This window comes from Cyprinus carpio, chromosome B10 (genome assembly GCF_018340385.1).
Source record: "Cyprinus carpio isolate SPL01 chromosome B10, ASM1834038v1, whole genome shotgun sequence".
NCBI classification, from domain to species: domain Eukaryota; kingdom Metazoa; phylum Chordata; class Actinopteri; order Cypriniformes; family Cyprinidae; genus Cyprinus; species Cyprinus carpio.
In genome coordinates this window covers 8,924,533-8,944,572 of record NC_056606.1, presented here as the reverse complement: position 1 = coordinate 8,944,572, position 20,040 = coordinate 8,924,533, and the positions used below count along the sequence as shown (strand labels likewise).

General features: G+C 37.4%; 1 protein-coding gene across 4 annotated transcripts in view; it reads right to left on the bottom strand.

The window, feature by feature from the left end:
* Positions 1-613: 613 nt before the first annotated feature.
* Positions 614-20,040, bottom strand: part of LOC109071159 (protein turtle homolog A-like) — a 29,524-nt gene continuing 10,097 nt past the window's right edge. The window contains exons 4-22 of one of the 4 annotated variants that reach the window (XM_042732363.1): positions 16,673-16,822; positions 13,871-14,022; positions 13,317-13,434; positions 11,920-12,061; positions 11,686-11,831; positions 11,034-11,176; positions 10,634-10,774; positions 9,853-9,969; positions 9,132-9,282; positions 8,759-8,870; positions 8,219-8,406; positions 7,532-7,749; positions 7,315-7,399; positions 6,447-6,614; positions 6,246-6,282; positions 3,920-6,136; positions 2,317-2,480; positions 1,571-1,758; positions 614-1,500 (exon numbers count right to left, since the gene is read on the bottom strand). In XM_042732363.1, the coding sequence (XP_042588297.1) occupies positions 1,601-1,758; positions 2,317-2,480; positions 3,920-6,136; positions 6,246-6,282; positions 6,447-6,614; positions 7,315-7,399; positions 7,532-7,749; positions 8,219-8,406; positions 8,759-8,870; positions 9,132-9,282; positions 9,853-9,969; positions 10,634-10,774; positions 11,034-11,176; positions 11,686-11,831; positions 11,920-12,061; positions 13,317-13,434; positions 13,871-14,022; positions 16,673-16,822 (4,607 nt within the window). In that variant the 3' untranslated portion in view covers positions 614-1,500; positions 1,571-1,600. The remainder of the gene's footprint in view (positions 1,501-1,570; positions 1,759-2,316; positions 2,481-3,919; positions 6,137-6,245; positions 6,283-6,446; positions 6,615-7,314; positions 7,400-7,531; positions 7,750-8,218; positions 8,407-8,758; positions 8,871-9,131; positions 9,283-9,852; positions 9,970-10,633; positions 10,775-11,033; positions 11,177-11,685; positions 11,832-11,919; positions 12,062-13,316; positions 13,435-13,870; positions 14,023-16,672; positions 16,823-20,040) is intronic. The other 3 variants (XM_042732364.1, XM_042732365.1, XM_042732361.1) reach the window with 3 other exon arrangements.

Below are 20,040 nucleotides of genomic sequence, written 5' to 3'. Positions count from 1 at the left end.
GAGTTCATTTGTACAGTCTTGTTTGAATAGACTTTGCTTAAAGCTGAAATATAACAATTAATTACATATACACATATTGGCAAAGATTCTACATTCAGAGTAGGCAGTAGATACAGAGACACATTTCATACTGACAGAAAATAAAGATTTCTGTCAAGTGTGTTTAGCATTCTGAAGCAATAAAACATCCATACAAAGCTTCACCTTAATTGTGTAATTGCATTCTTAATTATTAAAAGAAAAGCATTTGAACAGACAAAATGTTGTGTTTAACTGTAAACAGTTAAGCTCTGTTAGTTAACATAACTCTTAATTGTCAGGCTCAGGATATGGCCAGACCACAGTGTGCTGTGATATGTAATTAACTCCCATGACCTGCAGTGAATTTAATCATTTCCTTCCAGTTGCACTCTGAAAGAGTATCCGCTTATTAGATTCTTCCTAAAAAAAGACACTGATGCAGAAAATCAACCAATTTTATACGTTTTCTTTTCTCATTAAACGGCTCAAACGTCATCGTCAGACACTAAGGCTCATTAAAAAACACAAAAAATTAACAAACTCTGAAACAAAAAAGACTCACAAAAAAAAAAAAAAGAAAAAAAAAAACAAAAATAAAAAAATTGGAAACTTCAGTACAAAAAATTCTACTGGAGGTTAAAGGGTTAAACCTTCAAAGGGTTTTTATCGATTGTCAGTCTGTCAAGGACTAGATGATGCACCATACAGTGATCAGTATGCATTTTTTTTTTCTCCATGTGAATGACAGTGTGAAATTTACATGAATGATGTCATTGGGATTGTAGCATGTATGAGGTAGGTATGAATGGGTATAAGAAGGACCAATGATTGTCAAGTTGCTGCCAAAGCAGTACTTCAATCACAATTTTCAGTGAAATGTTTGACAAGTTTTATAGGGGAATTTAAATGCAACTCCAATTCGCTTGACAACTTGAAGGTAGCTACAAATTATATTTTTCAACCACCTGCTTTGCACAACAAAATATTCCTGTAACCAAGCATAAAAGAGCTTTGATGAGGTTTCCAAATTATAATGTGCACTTACTGTCAAAATAGGAATTACAGAACAATCGAAAGCCTCTGCAAAAATCAACTTTGACATTGAGCTTGAACATTTTTATTGCAAATTCGGTTTCATCAGCAACTGCAGGGTGCAGAGAGCAAAGTCCTGTATTATTTATTCCCTCTTTGATTCGCAGCTCTAGCACATAATGTAAGCTCTTTTAAATGACAGTTCTCTTCACTGTGCTTTGGCCCATCCATCAGGTAATGTCATTTCCATTAGCTGGGCAGAGCAGTGGGTGTTCTTAGGTTGTATTGTGCTTGAGTGGTCCACAGATGTCCAATTAATAGAGACACCCAGTGTTCTGTCTCATGCTGGCCATTCAGATGCGTGTTGACGGCAACCATGCTGTGTCCAATCAAGGTTTGAGAACATGCTAACATTTGCCTGCAGTTTTGACAAACAAATCTAATCATCTTAAGTGTTTTTAACAATTTCTGACTACTTAAGCGTATACAAGCTAAAATGAAAACAGTGCATGCTAATCAGCATGAATGGTGTACTTACTGTCCTTAATCAGAAAAGCACAGTGTCGGGTTCTGGGTCTGGGAATGACGTGAAGCTCCTCCGAATCTCCTCAGAAAGGAGTGATTCTTGCTCGCAGTGAGGAGGAAGAATACTGGGAAGTTCAAAGAGCGGAACAGATCCCTTCAAACCAGCCGGAGGGTAAAGACCTGGGTTAAAAAGACAATGGAGATGAATGAAACCAGAAAGAGCAGAATGCCTTGAATACACTATAGTTCAGACTCTTTGAACTGGTCTTCATAATTTAACTCTCACAGTCACAATCCTTACAAAAAGTGCTTCATTGTTAATGTATCATGATTACCAAACTCTAAAGAACACCATGATGATACCATGTCCATAAAACCATGGTATTACCAATGTAACATCCCCAACAACAACAACAAGAAAAATTGACTCAATTAAAATAGGAGGGCTATACAACCTAATTGGAATTACTGAGAAATTTCTTGTATTTTCAATTAATGCTGGATAATCTGATTTACTAATTAATCTCCTGCTAAAATGGATCAAAGGATAACAGTAAACAAGACAAACATATCAACCACAGTTCACTTTTTGGAAAATTTGAAACAGATATCACAATAACAATAAACCACCATGCAACAGTGAAGAAACAGGTTTTCTTGGTATCCCTGAATATACATTTTCACAACCGTAAGACATTTTTGCTGAGTTACAATATACAGAGCAAACATTTCTCTTACCTTTTTGTTTCAGGTCTAAATCTGGCCTTCCATAATCTTTAGTAGAGCTGATCTTCTTCTCTTGGCTCTGTAGACCTAGACCTGACACTTTGGGGTCCACAGGATGCATTGCGACATAAGCAGAGTCCCACTCATAACTCCCATCCACAGAGCCTCTTCTAGATCTAAAGTCAGAAGATAAAGGAATGTGACATATAGTTAAGTCTAATGTGGATACCTTAAATCAGGGATTTCCAACCTTGCTCCTGGAGAGCTACTGTCCAGCAGACTTCTCCAATGATAAGTAATACAGACCCTCATATCTCCCAATAATAAGACAATCTCTGCTCTGAACACCTTTATTATCTGGATCAGGTGTGTTTGATTGGGGTTGGAGTTGAAATCTGTGGGATGGTAGCTCTCCAGGAACAGGGTTGGAGTCCCCTGCCTTAAAAAAAAGTCCTGGGGCAATACACTATTCAAAAAACCTATTGTATTATCATAGAAGTTGCCAAACATGGTATTACCATTAGGGCTGGGAAAATAAATCGATGCATCATGAATCAAGAAATAATTCAGCATCGATTCTGAGATTTTCTGAATGCATCGCTATTCGTTCTCAAGTGGATTCTGAGCTTAGTTTTGAAGAGCAGATAGCACTGCATGCTTTAGAAACAGCTGTACTCTGCTTGTTTCCAAATCCTTACACACACTTAAACCTAAAATAATCATTCATAAAATTCGCCATCTGCTGTTAAAATCTTAACTCAGAATGGATTACAGAGAGAATGTATTCGGAAGATCTCAGAATCGATCCATAAATTTCCACCCTAATTACCATGGTATACAGAAACTGTGGTATTAAATGCAAGTCCAGAAACACATGGCAATACCATGGTCTTCTGTAAAAAAAAAAAAAAAAAAAAAAAAAACCTGGTTTTATTAATGCAGAAACTAATGGCTTGCCTCAACACGGCTAAGTACGGTACGACACAGCTCGGCTTGGCACAGTTTGTGTTTCCACTGCAGTTTAGTATCGCTTTAGAGTGGGCGGGATTATTCACATGTCATTATAGTTGTGTCACCTCTACTGCCACGACTCCTAAAAAAACGTTTTCATTCAGCGTTGCCCCATCAAGCTCTCGCTGGATCCGCTCCTCTGCTATCAACAAGAGGAACATCTGTACTTCCTCAAAAGACAATGAAACTTTTTGTTGTTAAAAAAAGGTGTGCTCATTCAAAACAGTTGCGTTCAATACTTCGCTGACTGTGCTGATTTAAACCTAGCGGTTTGTTTGTGTTTGTGTCGCAAGTTCAATGATGCAGGTAGTGACGATTCTCAGTCCGTGATCAGCAGAGTTTACACGTCATGTTTTGGTAACGGTATGGTTCACTTGGAACCTCAACCGAGGTGGTACTAAAAAAAGTACCAGGTACCAGGTACTGTACCCAGTGGAAAAACACCCAAAAGTGAACCATACCGAGCCATACCGTGCAGTGGAAAAGCGGCATAAGAGTACCCATAGTACTTTTTGTAAGAGGATCAATCATAAGAATCAATTGAAAACATTAGAAACAGATTAAGATAAATATATGGAGAAAGGCAAAGAACAGCTACTTGTACCTTTCATGCCGTTCAGGCTCCTGTAGAACCACCTCATCTCTGTCACTGTCCTCTGTGGTCTCTGGAGAGCTGGTCAGTGGAGGGCTGAGAGAGAACTGCCTGCTGTTAGGGGCATCCATGCTGCCTCTGCCACTGCTTTGGCTTGCATAACTTCTGTAGCTTCCCTCTCGGGAACCCTTCCTGTATCTGTTCATTTCCACATCAACCTCCTGGCCATCTTCATCTTCCTCCTCTCTCTCCCCCTCTTGGCTTTGGCTCTGTCTTCCAGATGGCAAGGCTGGCAGAGAGGGGCAATAAGGCCGAGGCCAGCTAGAACCCCCTGTTGATAAGGCAGCTTGAGTGCGATGTCCCGACACTAGCATTTTGCGGGATTGTGAGTTATTCATAGAGCCATTATATGATTTAGAAGCCTGATGATGGGGGTCTTGTGTTTGACTTTCTAAAGGCACAGATGAATCTGTTTGCAAACTAGGACTACTTTTAGGCTTATCTGCCACTGAGTTGGGTCTGCATGCAAGGGGGGATGTTGTAGAGTCTCGACCAAGTGTCAGCGAGTCTATCCAGGCATCAGGGGTCAAAAAATGGTCCTTGTATAATTTTGAGTCTAAACTTTGGGTACTCTTGTGGCGATTACAATTGTTTGACCCCAGACCCTTTGTCTTCCGAGGCATTGTTCCAGAGACATTGATTTGAGATACAGTTTTGCTTGACCAATTGTTCAGCATCTGCTGCTTCTTTAAACTTGCATGTCCTGACTCTACTGATCTGTCATTTACAAGATCTGATAATCTGGGTCGGTCATAATCTAGAGTCTCATAACTGTGATCTGAGCCCAGCATGGACCTTGAATATGGAGACTGGTTCTCAAGATCAGGGCCATCTACACTCATCTCTGAATAAACACTAGTTGGATTTATCTGTCTAGTGCTTCTTTCTATGGTCTGCCTCTGCTGATTGTCTGAGGATGAATAAATACAAGGGTCAACATAATGTTGACTTCTGCTTGAGGTCCTCTGGCCTCTATGCCCTACATCAGTTTGGGTCTTCTCCAATTTGTAGATTAAGGGTTCATCCATTACACGACCAAGACTTGACTCAACAGGAGTTCTGCTTCGTCTTCTGTCCCATGTTTGTGATTTTTGGTGTTCCTCTCTGTCTAGACTACGAGACCTTTGGTAGTTAGATCTCTGGATGGAATAGTAACCTTGTTGATTCTGCCTATACTTGGTATCCTTTCCATGAGAGGTATGTAGGGGCACCAAGCTTGCAGAAGAAATCCTGTGTCTTTCCTCCCATGGAATGCAAGAGGCAGCTCTTCCCTTCAACATGCTGGCATTCTCAGATAAAAGGCTTTGTCTAATGGCTTGGTAGTTACCCCGAGGAGTTGAGGTGTCTTGGACTTTCCAGATTCTTCCATACTCATCATCTGTTTGTTCATGACTATATGGATTTCGATCACCAGTGTACTTGCGTAGTTCCTTTTCAAGCTCCTCTCTCTCACGAGCTAAAGATAAACAGCGACTTAGGTTTCCTTGTTCCCTCTCATGCTCCATCTGCAAAACCAGGGTACTGGCTGTAGAGTGTTTGGTACCTTGTTTCACGGACTGCTGACCCAAAGTACTTTCTGAATTAGGATAGACAAAAGAGCCACTACTATCTGATGAGGGACTTGTCTGGTCTGGTCCATCCAAGATCTCTTGCTCCAGAATGGGCATGTAATGGCCATTCAACGAGAGGTGCTTAGCCATAGCTCGTGTTCTGCTAGAAGAAGGGATATCTGATGAGAAAGGTGGAAGATCCACTGAAAGGACAAAAGGTGGCTTTTTTCTTTCGTCCCTGTAGGATCTCAAAGACTGGGATTTCTGGATTCTGAAGCTCCTGTTTCCTTCTGATGTCCGATGGGAGTTTTGACTTGGATTTCTCTTGATCTGAGAACTGACAATACTGGCGTCTTCACAAGAATTGACAATAAAGCGTCCGTCAAGACCTCGGTGGATGAACTCCACAGAGGACACGGGGGCAAGTGATGCCCGTTGGAGATGGCTCTCATTGAGGGAATGGTGGGATGGAGGGTGAGCTTGAGGCAGGAGATGTTGCCGCTGGGCATGAAAATCACTGTGACTAGACTTTTCAAGGGAGGAGTGATTGGAAGAAGAGGAAGTGTAGGAGAGTGGACGAGCTGGTAGAAGCCTTTGGTTCAGGGTGTTTTCAGGGCTGCTAAGGTCAAGGATAGGTATTTAGTACATTCCAAAATGGTTACAATGAATAGGAAAAATTTGGGCAATGTAAAAGGTTTTTTTTTATGAGGCGGGGGTGGGGAACTTACTTTTCAGAAGGGTTATTATTTATTGCAGGAGGGAGATCTGAAAGGAGGGAACCAATTTTACAATGGAATGAGTGACAGGATAAATTATCATGCATGGAGAATAACAATATAATGTAAAGGAGTGAAAGCATCTTCAAAGATGAATACATCGAGGCAGACTGTTAAAACAGTTCTAAGCAGTTCAAAGTGTTGTTTCTTTACCCTTCACATTCTGCCTACGCCTCCGGGTCCTTTTGTGAAAAATGAAACAGACTATTGCCAGGGTCAGGATAAGAACAAGACAAAGGAGCCCTACTCCACCCATAACACCAGCCATTAGCTGGTCAGGAAAGTCTAGAAGGCGGGAACTGGCTGGGTGCATATTCATTCCTGTGTAGCGCAAAAAAAGGTTTTAATGGTTGGGTATGTTAAAAGACTTATATATTTCTTATAGACGGTTTCAACGGCAACAACATAAACAAACATTACTGCACATGCGCACTTTTGTGGCCCTAACTTAACTTCCGGTAGACTTCCAAATAGAATCAATTGCAACAGCTAAGTAGTCCCTCTAGAGTAGATTATTTTTGATAACAAGCAAAATATGTTTGCTGCGTAAATCAGACTTACTGAAAATGCAAATTCATTCTCTGCCAGCAGAAGGTGCTTTAAAGCAGGAGAAACAGAGGTTTCCCCAGTAACTGCTGGTCTTAATGATAGTCTTACTGATAGTCTTACATAAATACAGTGATATAAAAACACCTGCGCCTCATTTTGATTTTTAAATGTGCAGTACGTGCTCATATTTATTCAACGAAGCCTTTTGGAAAATCGGTCAGTTTTGATATTGTGAGCGCCACAAATAAATAAATGTATGGGAAACACATCCCACAGCACAACTACCTGAGCCCAACTTCAGTCTACTCATCACCTTAACTTTAACTGTGTTTGTAGACTGCGCCATAGCCAGACTGATAAACAAACGTGTGCCCGATGAAACTGTCTATAGCTTAGAGTAATAAATTCTAACAATTTCTTAAGGAAATATTACAGGCCGGTGATTAGAACATGGGATGTGTGAAGCACTAACCAATGGTGGAGACACTGATTGATGGACTGGGCATGCTCAGCTGATCTCCATGCTGAGAGAGAAGCCTCAGTTCATACTTGCAGTCTTCAGAGAGTGATACATCATGAGAAAAATAACAAAATCAGGATGAAAGCAAAGAAGAAAGGGTTGCATTTATCAAAAATGACAAGCTGACTGATTCGTGAAAATCTCTGATCATGTCTTCGAGAACATTTACCTTACATAACCCTGGAAGAAAGATTTGACTCTCAACTGGGCTAATGTTCTCTTTCAGATTAATCCATTCCCCTCCTTCAAGGCGTGACTGTACGACAAAACTGTCAATGTTAGGAGAATGGGACTGAGGCATTGACCACCACAGAAGAATTCCCTCTGAACTCTTATTGATCGAGAGATTTGTAGGTGGTACCAGCTTGCCCACAACAGAAAGTGAATCTGTAAAAATAAATATTAAATGAGAGACTGAAATGAGCAGCTTGCTTTTATTCAATTATTCACAATGTGTAGCATAAATACAGATGGTTTAACATTAATTTGAGTCTGCATGAGGTAGTCAGCACACAAGACTAAGTGGTTTTAAAGACCCAATGAAATCAAAACTGTGAGTTCTGTGGCTTTTAGACCATGTCTATTAGCTTCGAGGCCATCTATATGCTTGTAGCATTCATAGAAAATGACAAAATTAATTAAAATTGATGAAAATTATAAGATAATCAAATTTAAATGTACATGCTTTCTCTTCTTTCTATGTACAATAGTCTGCTCAATAAAATGCCATCCTCCTAATATCATGTCACTTAATAGCAACAAAATGTAACAAATCATGGTTCACGGCCATGACAACTAGGTTCATAAAACCATTTCAAAGGGTCTTGAAAGTTTCTTATGCACATCTAATGTTTACCCAGAGTTTTGATGGTGGTGATCTCACTGAAGGGCCCAGTGCCAATTTTATTTTGGGCCATAACACTGAACTGGTACTCAGTAGCAGGAAGAAGATTGGTGACCAACAGACTGTTCTCAGTGGAGAGGTCTGGGAAAGACAACCACTCTTGCTTTTCCTCTTTCCTTTCTGCTGATACCTGCTTATACCTGAAAAAAGAATGTAAAAATATTAAAAAAAAAAAAATATATATATATATATATATATATATATATATATATATAAATTTGTAAAGACAAGCTTAAACCATCCAGTGAAAAGTAGCAACAACACTACTAACTTTTTTCAGTAGTGTAAAATTTGCTAAAAAATAAAGTGACATTTTTACCAACTAATAGCAATGTTGCACAACAAAATGCTATTTTTTATTTTGAGATTATGAGATTTGTATTGTGCATGCAGCGTTGTGACTCTACTTTGCATTGTTTTGCATTTAGAGTACATTTATTAGATAAATACTTAAGATTTACAGAGATGAACTCTAACAAGACAGACACCAACCAGACAGTGAATTTCTGGCCATATCCTCCATCAAAGCCAGCTACCCAGGAGACATTGGCCTGGTTCATTCCTGGGATCACAGATACTGATGACACTGCATGTGGACTTGTACCTGTGAATCAGAAGGAAACAAGATATGTGTGACATATGTAGTGTGATACATGAGGTGTGACAGCAAGTTGCAAGTTCAGTCTAGATGAGGACTCAACTATCTCAGGGGCCACAAAACAAGATTTCCTTTAGCCCCTTTAGGGCTTTTATTTAGCTAAAATTCAAGCCCAAAATGAACACAGAAGATGTCTGTGCTTACTGTTACAGTAAACATCACATGGCTCAAGTGCGGTAGTAATGATCTAGATGCTTCAAGTCTTACCCAGCACAAGGACTGTTGTTCTGACAGATACAGTGGCCACTCGGTTGGTGGAGCTGCACTCCCATTCCCCCTGGTGGTCTTTACTGAGAGGACGCAGAATGAGGGAGCCATTCGCTGCTGCAATGAACAGTGAGCGAGAGGCTGTGCCAACCTAAGAGGAGCAGTGCCATAATGAAGCATATAATGAGATTAAACACCAATTTTAATTAAAACTTGATTTCCTGCTGTAAGGAGGTGCATTATAATATCTGGAGAAAATGAGAAATATTTGTGCACAGGACTGATGCTATTTTTTCTAATGTTAATCAGCACAGTTTTACATAAGCAGTTATAAACTATTGCAGCTGAGCATTACACCTCATAACAGTACAGGAATGTTCTGGGTTAAATATGTGTTTAGCTCAATCAGCAGCATCTGTGGTTTGTTGTTTACCACAGAAAATAATTTAAACTTGTCCCCTAGTTTGAAAAAACAAACATAAAACATGTACATGTCTATGGAGTATTTAAAACAGAAAAATTCTTTATAAACTTAACATGGTATTTCTACTAGAATTACCATTAGCTATTACCATTACCATTAGTTATTAGAACTGAAAAACGGGGATTTTTTATTGTAAATACTGTTACTTTGTTTGTGTTACAATATATGGTAGAGTACAATCACTTTGACAAGTGAACCAAGAATGTAAATATTAAGGCACAGTGTAATGATTTTTACCTTTTTCCAGCTGACTTTTGGAGCCGGATTACCATCCATCTGACATGGAATAACAAGCATACCCCCAACATCTTGTCTGTACTCCTTACGAGGTGACACTTTAAATGATGGAGGATCCTAAAAGATGAAAATGCACACTGACCATATCTAATTGTATTTCCATTTCACTCCATCACTTTTTCCTCACAACATTCTAAGACAGATATCTGTTATATATGGAAGCCATTTCTGCCACTGAATAAAAAAGGTAATTGTGACTTTTTGTCTCACAATTCTGACTTTTTTCCTCAGAATTACGAGTTTATATCTCACACGTCTGACTTTATAATACAGAATTGTGAGTTTTAAGAAAAAAGACAGTCTTTTTCGCCCTCAGAACTGGACTTTACAATTTGCAATTGCAAGTTTATATCTCACAATTGTGAGAAAAAAGTTAGAATTTCGAGTTTGTATCTCACAATTTATTTCTTGCAAATTTAAATTTAAGACTTTATTTCTTGCAATTGTGAGTTTTCATCACGCAGTTCTAAGAAAAAGTCTGTTTGTATCTCATATTTGTGAGAAAAAAAGTCTGAATAGTGAGATAAAAAGTCAGTTATTATTTACCTTTTTTTTAAATTCTGTGGCAAAAACGGGCTTCCATAATTATAAACATTTGCATTTTTACATATTTTAATATCTTTATTGTTATTTTTTTACATATCTATAATTTTTCAAATAATTATTTTGTTCCAGAATACAAATGAAAATGGCAACACTCCTGTAAAAGTAAGAGCCCCACCTGTAGTATAACGGTGGTGGGCTCAGACTGGCCCATTGTCCCAAAGCTATTGTAGGGAGTACACGTGTATACACCTGCAGTGTCATCATTAGCTGTTGCTATGATTATAGAGCCTTCTGAAGTCAGTGTCCATCCAGGATACTGTTGAAAGAAATTCACAGTTATTCTGAGTGTTTTCTGAAATAATGCTCTTTGGAAAGAAGTGAGGTTACGTCATCAAGAGAGGGGTGTAATTGTAAGCACAACATGGTGTCACCGAATTAAAATCAATATGTCAAGCATTAGAAGGAGAGAAAAAGCACTCAGGAAAGCACTTAGGAGTAGCAGTGTACTTATAAAATGTAGATATGAAATGTTAAAAAGTTTTTTGTATGGATAGTGAGAAAAGCAAGTTACCCACCATGCCTAAATCGAGTGGTTTGTTGTCTTTGATCCAGTCGACATGTGATAATGGTGGTTCGGCTCTGACAGGGCATGCAATGACGCCCCTCAGGCCAGTGGGGAGGAAGGTCAACGAGGGCATCTTCATCACCTGTGCTGGGTCTGTTATTATTTTAAATATTATTTTTAAATTTGGGGTAAAATTTAGATTTTTTATGCTCATTATAGTTTCATTTATTTGATGAAAAATAGAATAAAAAAAGTAATATTGTGAAATATTATTACAATGCAAAATAACTTTTTTTCTATTTCAATATATATTAAAATGTAATGTTTTTCCTGTGATGCAAAGACGAATTTTCAGCATCATTACTCCAGTCTTTAGTGTCACATGATCCTTTAGAAATCATTCCAATATGCTAATCAATATCAATGGTTGTGGATTCGTTGATGAACAGAAAGTTAATCAAGAACAGCATTTATTATACATATTTGTATATATATGTCTATATTCTACATCTCATGTATATATACATTTGAACATAAATGTGGTTGAAACTAGTGTTGTTTCTTGTTAAACATGGAGTATAGTAATGTGTGAAATTTATACGAGTGTAGGAAACGGCAAATTCATTATTTCCATTTTGCACTATGATATGTGAAACTCTTACGCTGCACAGTGAGGGTGGCTGAGGCAGAGGGGGAGACAGGAAGTCCATTAGTGGGCATGCAGGTGTAGTTCCCAGAATCCTCTGGAGTCAAACCCGATATGAGAAGTGTACCGTCCACTATGACCTTAATACGTGACTTCAGAGACCTAAATCAAACACACATGAATACTGCATAAGCTACAAGTTACCTGTAAATAAAAGGGAGGAGGTTCACAGTTTTAGAAGAGGACTCACTCAATGTGATAAATATCTTCTCCTTGTCTTTGCCACACATAGGTCATGTTGGGTGGATCAGCTTCAGCCTGGCACTTCAAACTGGCATCCTGGGACATGTTGAGAACAGTGTCCGTTGGAGGAATCACGATCACTGGAGGGCCTGTTGTTTGAAGAAAAAAAAAAACCCACAATGTTCCATAATGCAGCAATATGAATAATATGTTTCACTTGCTTTTCCTTGTAAAAAAAAAAAAAAAAAGAATATAAAAATCACACTAAAATACTTTAAAAGAATACACTTGTGCAAAGTAAATGTAGTGTTTTCAGACACTTAAATGCATTTATTTACAATTAAATAGAAATGTATTACATTTAAATTTATAATAAAAGCAATTATTTAAACTTTCGAGGACTTTTTTGGCACACACAGGACTTGCACCTTTATATGTAATTTCATAATTACTTAGTCTTTGAAATTAAAGTGTACTGTTGAATGTACTGACAAGCAATGACAAACTCAAATGTACTTTAATATACTTTATACTAATATAATGTTATTTCTATTTGTTACTTTATTATTATTTTTTTTTTGTAATTACACATGATAAAGCTGCAATTTGTTAAATTAAAATATATTAACTTACAAAATGGATTATCAAACACACTACGGTTAAAATTATAATCAAGTACTTTTCATATGCTTTAGCATGTTTGTCAATACACCAAAATAAGTGCACTTCTATACAGCCTGACAAAAGATTATTAAAACATAATGATTTAAAAGTACTTTAAAGTAAATTTTTAATATGACATTATTACAAAGTGCACTTTTTAAACTTAAGTGTGTTCAGAAACCTAGCCATCCAAATGTACTCTAAGTACACTTAAGTGGCCATTCATAAATATTGTATTAACCGCATATACATTTTAAAATATACTTTTAAGATTTTAAGTACTGTAAATGACAAATGCGATGCAAATTCAATACAAATAAGCATTTAGCAAATGCAAAGTGTATTCTTTTACACGTTCATTTCCTGGGAATTGAACCCATGAGTTTGCCATTGCTGGAATTTGCTGTACTGTTTGAGCTACAGACACTTGAAAAGGAAGTGTGCTTGAATGTTATGTTATAAAACACCACCACTAGATGGCGCCATTCAATCAGAAAAGCTTATAATTTTCATGTAGAATACTATGGCATGAGCCAAACCTATTGCAACTAGGGTGAAAATTGTCCCCTTTCCCCTTTTTTGGGGGGGCAATAACCATATTTTAAGACCAAAACAGAAACGTCTGCCAATCAGTTATCAGATAATGGTCTCCCCAACACTTCTCAAATCATTTCAATGTACCTAACCTGAGCAATACAGATAATCATCCTAAATGAGGAGAAAACATCAGTGCTGACTTACCAATGACTTTGAGCTTTGTGAGGTGAGTCACATTTCCTTCAGTGTTGGAGGCGTGACACTGATACTTGCCTGATGTCTCTCTGCTTACAGCATGGAAAGATAAACTTCCATCCATGATCTGTAGGATCAAAATGAGAGATATGAAGTGTGTGAAAAGAGAGTGGAGGATCAATGTATTCTAGATCTGATCCTCCATTGCATTTGTGAATCTGATAAAGTCAATCCATGTCTGTTAGCTTTAAGGTCAAAGTGAGTACAGCCCCAAAGTTGACAAAACAAACTTCTTCCTTTTCCAGGAAGGCTCATGACTAATAATGTTTGGAGGGGTGTATACATATTTTTTCTAATCAAATGCTCTCCAAAATGAGCACATGCAAGTAGTAAATCATATATATTTTTCTTTTTCCAGGCTGTGATGTAAACTAAATGGAAAACTAAAAAGGACAAGCACTTTGATATGTCCCACCCAACTTTCCGTAGGAAATATATCAACACTGGGAAGATAAAAGCATTTGTCAACCATTTCATAGTGTTTTTAAGTACTGACAGCCCACCTTTACTCTGCTTTGAGGATTTATAGGTCGTCCATCTTTAGACCAGGTTATTGTAGGCCGTGGATTTCCCTGAGCTGCACACTTCAGGGTTACCAATCTGCCTACAAACACTTCAACTCCAGGAGGGGAAGTCTCCGTAAACACAGGAGGCGCTAGACACAGGAGTAAGCAAAGAAAACAGTCATGATCTTCAAATACACTGAATAGATTTATTTACGATCAAATGTGATGTTATAAAGAGCAGTTCATAAATTAGTTATTCTTCCTGTTGGAGAGTTACTAATTTAGTTTTTAACCACAGGCATAGACCTACTTCTCTGATTCGATTTTGAATCACATACTCTAGTTAAAAATTTTAAATGCTCACCAAGCCTGTATTTTTATGATATATATATATACAGTGCCTTGCGAAAGTATTCAAGCCCCTTAATTTTTTTCATGTTCTGTTATGTTGCAGCCTTATGTTAAACTGATTTAAAAAAAAAACATTTCCACATCAATCTACACGACATACACCATAATGGTAAAGCAAATCTTTGCAAATTTATTAAAGAAAAAAAAAAATTAACCATTCCATTGCATAAGTATTCATACCCTAATCTGGGGCAGCTGAAATGTAGCTCTGGAGCATTCATTTTGCTTGTAAATTTTACCAGACTTTGAGTAAAGCTAACCTGTGGCAAATTAAATTAATTGGGTATGATACAGAAAGGCACACACATCTTAATAAAAGGTCTAACAGCTAAAAAATGCATGTTAGAGTGAATTTTTGCACTGAGGTCAAAAAAAGAAGACCTGCCTGTAGAGCTCAGAGACAGGAGCTGAAACAACACATCTGGGAAAGAGTTTAGAAAAACTCTGCTGCATTAAAGGTTCACAGAAGAAGGTAGCCTCCATTATCCATAGTGGAAGACAAGTGTATCAACCAGGACTCTTCCTAGAGCTGGCCTCTTGGCCAAACTGAGCAACTGATGGAGAAGGGCTTTGGTTTATAGAGTGGTGACCAAGAAGCTGATGGTCACTCTAGTTGAGGCCCATGATCATATGTGGAGATAGGAGAAACCTACAGAAGGACAAACATCACTGCAACACTCCATCGATCTTGGCTTTATGGCCGTGTGGCCAAACTCAATCCTCTCCTCAGTGAAGACAAATGAAAACACACTTGGAATGGTGCAAAAAAGCACCTAAAGGACCCTCAGACTGCGAGAAACAAGATTCTCTGGTCCAATGAACCTCAATTCCAAGCATCATGTTTGAAGAAAACCAGGCACTGCTCATCACCAGCAGAGTACCGTCCCAAAAGTAAAGTGAGCTGGTAGCTGCCTCATGCTGTGGGGCTGTTTTTCAGCGGCAGGGACTGACGAATACATCAGAGTAGAAGAAATGCTCAATGAACCAAAATATTGAGATAGCCTCAATGAAAACCCAGTCCAGAGCATTCAGAACCTCAGACTGGGCAGAAGACTCACTTTACAACAGGACAATGACCCTAAACAAACAGCAAGAGTGGCTTATAGACAACTCTGTGAATGTCCTTGAGTGGCCCAGCCACAGCCTCAGCTTGAACCCAATCAAATATTTCTGAAGAAACCTGAAAATGTGTGTCTGGCCCCATCCAACCTGACAGAGCTTGAGAGGTGGAGAGGCGAGGAGAAGAATGGCAGATAATAAAAAGATTATCTAAACATACCCAAAAATACTTAAGGATGTAAAGTTACTTAAGCAAAGTACTATTTTAATTTTTTTTACTAATACAATTTACATTTTGTAAATTTAAATATTTTGTAAATTTAAAGTCACAGTTTAACATAAGGCTGCAACATAACAAAATGTGAAAACTATGAATACTTTCGCAAGACACTGTATACACAAGCACGCACATGTATAAATATACACTGCCATTCAAAATAATTTTTTTCTAACAATATAAGTCTTTATTATCACTTTTTATCAATTTACAATAACACATCCTTGCTGAATAAAAGTATTCATTTCTTTCAATAAAAAAATAAAATAAAATTACTGACCCCATACTTAACGGTAGTGTATATTGTTACAAACGATTTCTGTTTTACATGAATGATAAAAAAATCATCTATTAATCATCAAGTAACAAAAAATAATAGATTTAAGGCTCAAAAAAATACAAAGCATCACAACAGTAACAAACAACAATGAGTTATGGCTGATGAAAATTCAGGTTTTCATCACAGGAATAAATTACATTTTAAAGTATATTAAAATACAAAACCATAATTTTAAATTGCAATGTATATACTTTGTCATGAGTATCTTACTGGATTGAAAGCTAAAGTTTTAAAATAGCACCCTCAATTTTCTTTTTTTTTATTTACTTTACTTTAGTGAAAGCCACAGTAGAGTCCAGCCAGGCCTGCAAGATGCTCTTTCTGCTTGGAGTCCTGTGGCTCAAAGAACTAACGAGTTGAAAACTGAACCGAATGTCAGCACAGACCTCAAGTGGCTTCTGTAATCTGGCCAACAATGAGTCTGAGTGTCAGAAAATGGCCTAAAGGTGTGGCCGACAGAGACAGAGCATACTCTTGAACAGGTGCATAAGCACAGCCTGGTAACAGGTGCATGTATTCATTCATTGTTCACTGCATGTTTGAATGGAGTCGTGTTTGGGTTGGAGACTGTGGGATGAGTATAATGGTATTGTCTTGCTGATCTTACATAAAGAGAATTGCTGTTATGGTTCTGATTCAGACTACAGGTAAAATTGGATATCTTTTCTTACTATTAATAATTCAGGTCTACTCGTTGGGTGGTAGGTCTCACCTGTAATGGAGAGTAGAGTCCAGCTCCCGTTGCTGCCAGTCTCATCTGTGGTTTTGTCTAGTGGGAGAATCCGGCACTCATACCAGCCTTCGTCCTCCAGGAGAAGCCCCCTCATCTGCAGGGATGTTCCCCTGATGAGTGACACTCGACCTGGACACGATCAGGAGAGGGGAAGGGTCATAAATAACAAACATGTACAAAACTCAAGAGAGGTGCATATTTATTGCAGACTAATTTTCTAATATTGATTTCAAATCCACTCATGAGCACTCATGAGTTTGTACACAAAAAGCATATCTGTTGAGACTGCATATTTCTCAAATATATACTTTATTTGCATAATTCAACAAGCTACAAGAAAACAAGTTAATATAAAAATGTAAATAAATATATACTTTATGTAAATAATTTCAACAAGCTACAAGAAAACAAGTTCATACAAACATGTAAATATGAAGTACGTATATGTACATTAATAAATGTATTTTTATATTATTATAAGCAAATGTAACTTAAGTTCACAACTTTAATCTCAATTTTGAAAAATACACTGAATTATAACATTTTAATTTATTGTAACACGCTTCACACTTAAAAAAAATATATTTAAAATATTACAGTATTGTTTTAGAAGTATAAGCACACGTAAATGCTTTTGCTTTTAGTTTTAATATATATATTTTTCATTTATAATGTCCATTGAAATTAAGTTTAAAATTTAATTTAAATTTTAAAAACATAATATTTTAAATCAATTTAAATAATGCAACAACATTTTAATTTACATTTAATAAATTAATTCAAATTCTAAAATAGATATTGTACATTATATACAGGTGTCCAATATACCATTTATCTTAGTTGTAAAGGAACTTACCTTTTAAATTATTATTATTTTAAATTTAATAATTACAATTTTAAAATAAACACTGGACATTTCAGTGTCCATTATACTATTCAGCTTCATTGGAGAAGGCACAGACAGATTGAGTGTTTAGTCTAGATCTTGTCATCTCTCAGTTGCCAGGTGACTGCACCCTGTAGCGACGGTGTTTGCTGACTCACCCCTCCCTCTTCTTTCGTCTCTCTCTGCCTGTCTTTATCTCTCTTTCATTCAATGAAAAAAGCTTTTCAAAGACTTGTTTGTTTCTCAGACTCCTAAGTCATTTAAAGAGACCTGCGGTCAAAATCTCCACCACAGAAGCCACATCAAAGATAAAATGGACTCAAAACTGAAAATCCATCATCTGCAAACACGTGTGCAGCCGATGCATGGAGTATAGCTATGATGTGTTTATGAAAATAGGCCGTGACAGTAATCATTAACAGAGCTCCCAAGAGGAGTGACTGTGGAAACAGAACTCAGCCTGAGATAACAGCTGAGAGCATCACGGTCCATCCGCCCCTGTTTATTTTACCCACATGGAAGCCGGAGGTCACGGAAAAAGGGACACGGACACCATCATCCCTGGGGATTTGGGCTATACAACGTGTTCCTGTCCAGCCCAGACACCCAGGGTACAAGCCGGCACTAAAATGTTGCCATGGTCCCTCCTGCCAGTGGTTTGGATTTGAATTTAGTTGCCGTGGAGACAGGGATTAAAATCAGTTCGGGGGCGGGGTTTAGGAGGGATTTAAACTCTCAAGTTACTAGACACTCCTGAAAAAAAGCTGAGGAGAAAGTAAACTGTTTAGTTTTGAAATTTCAGACCAGCTATAGTAGGAGGGAAATCACAGAGATCTCTTTACTGTTTCTAAAAAAGATCAGTGAGATTAAATGAGAGGAAACTGAGACTTCTGCTTCACAGATTCAGTGGCGGCTCGTCGGGGGAGGCAGGGGAGGCACGGCTTCCCCAAAATTCTGAGATGAAAATGGGAGGAGGACGATTTAATGTTAATAAAATTCACAGTTAATTTCAGTGTATGTCTCAGAATGTGTATTTTTGTTTGTAATTTCACAGCTGTAATACCATAACATATTACTGTCATTCAAAGTATATATGTATATATGACAAAGCTGTCATTCAAACAGTATATATTTTGTTATAAGTTACGATAAACGCAACTTGTGCATCAAAACCACTCCTTTTCCTGGTAAAACATGAACTTGCTTTTTAAAAGTTAAAGTGTTCGTTCACCCAAAAATGAAAATTCTGTCATTCAAATTCTCGCCCTCGTGTTGTTCCAAACCTGTAAGACCTTCGTTCATCTTTGGGACACATATTAAGATGTTTTTGATGAAATCCAAGAGTTCTCTGACCCTGCATAGACGGCAAATGTACTACCACGATCAAAGCACAGAAACGTAGTAAGGACACTGGTATTTTACAAAGTTATACGAGAATACATTTGTCCGCAAAGAAAACAAAGATTACGACTTTTTTTCAACAAGTCATCTCCTCAGGGTCTCCCTGGCCCCATTCTGGAGAGTAACATGACACATGTGCGTGCTTTCCTCTCAATGTAAATAAGGCGCAGCACATGCGTTGTTTACGTGCAGATCAAAGGAGAAACATCTAGACAAATGTGATGTAAATCAAACAAAGAGAAGTTATTTCCAGATCTATGAAATAAAATCAGAGCAATAAAACTGCCCTCTGGGTATATTTTATGAGGAAAAAAAATGAGTTAATACCCATCTATAAATAACTAAAAACAGGACTAGGTAATGTCTCTTAACAACCATCTATAGTTATTCTAATACATTAAAGCACAAAAAGCAACATATGTGTGTGTTCACCTGTTTCCTAGTGCAGCAAAGATTTATCTAAAGTCTTCACACGCAAGTACAAACTCACTTGTTTATGACTGACTAACCATTTCCCACAGCAGCTGACAAACAAACGCTCACTCTGTTGCTTAGTCGACGGCGAATCAAATCTCTGGAGAAACTAATATTAGACTGCTTATCGTATGAAGTAACATATGCTGTCATTTGTATCCACTTACTTCATCAGGTTTTTGCTAAAAGAATTGCAATTATTTGAAGTGTTTTACAGCTGTTCAATCATGTTTAAAAACAAACTTATGCATCTTTAGGAAGAATGCCTTCAGTATAGTATATAACACAGTTATAAAACTTTTACACAAATACTACTATGAATCAAATAGTAGATGAGCTCATGAAGGAGGTACAAGACTTGAAAATAAGTCTCCAGTTCATTTAGAAGGAGGTGGATGAATTGAAAGTTAACTGTAGAGAATTTTCAACTGAATGTAAATCAAATACGAATGAAATACATAAATGGGCTGAATCTCTTTTTACATTATAACTATACAAAACTATAACACCAGGCATGTACTGTACTGTCAACTTTTGTACAGTATAGCTAGTCATAATTTTAACACCAGGCATGCATCAAAAGCAT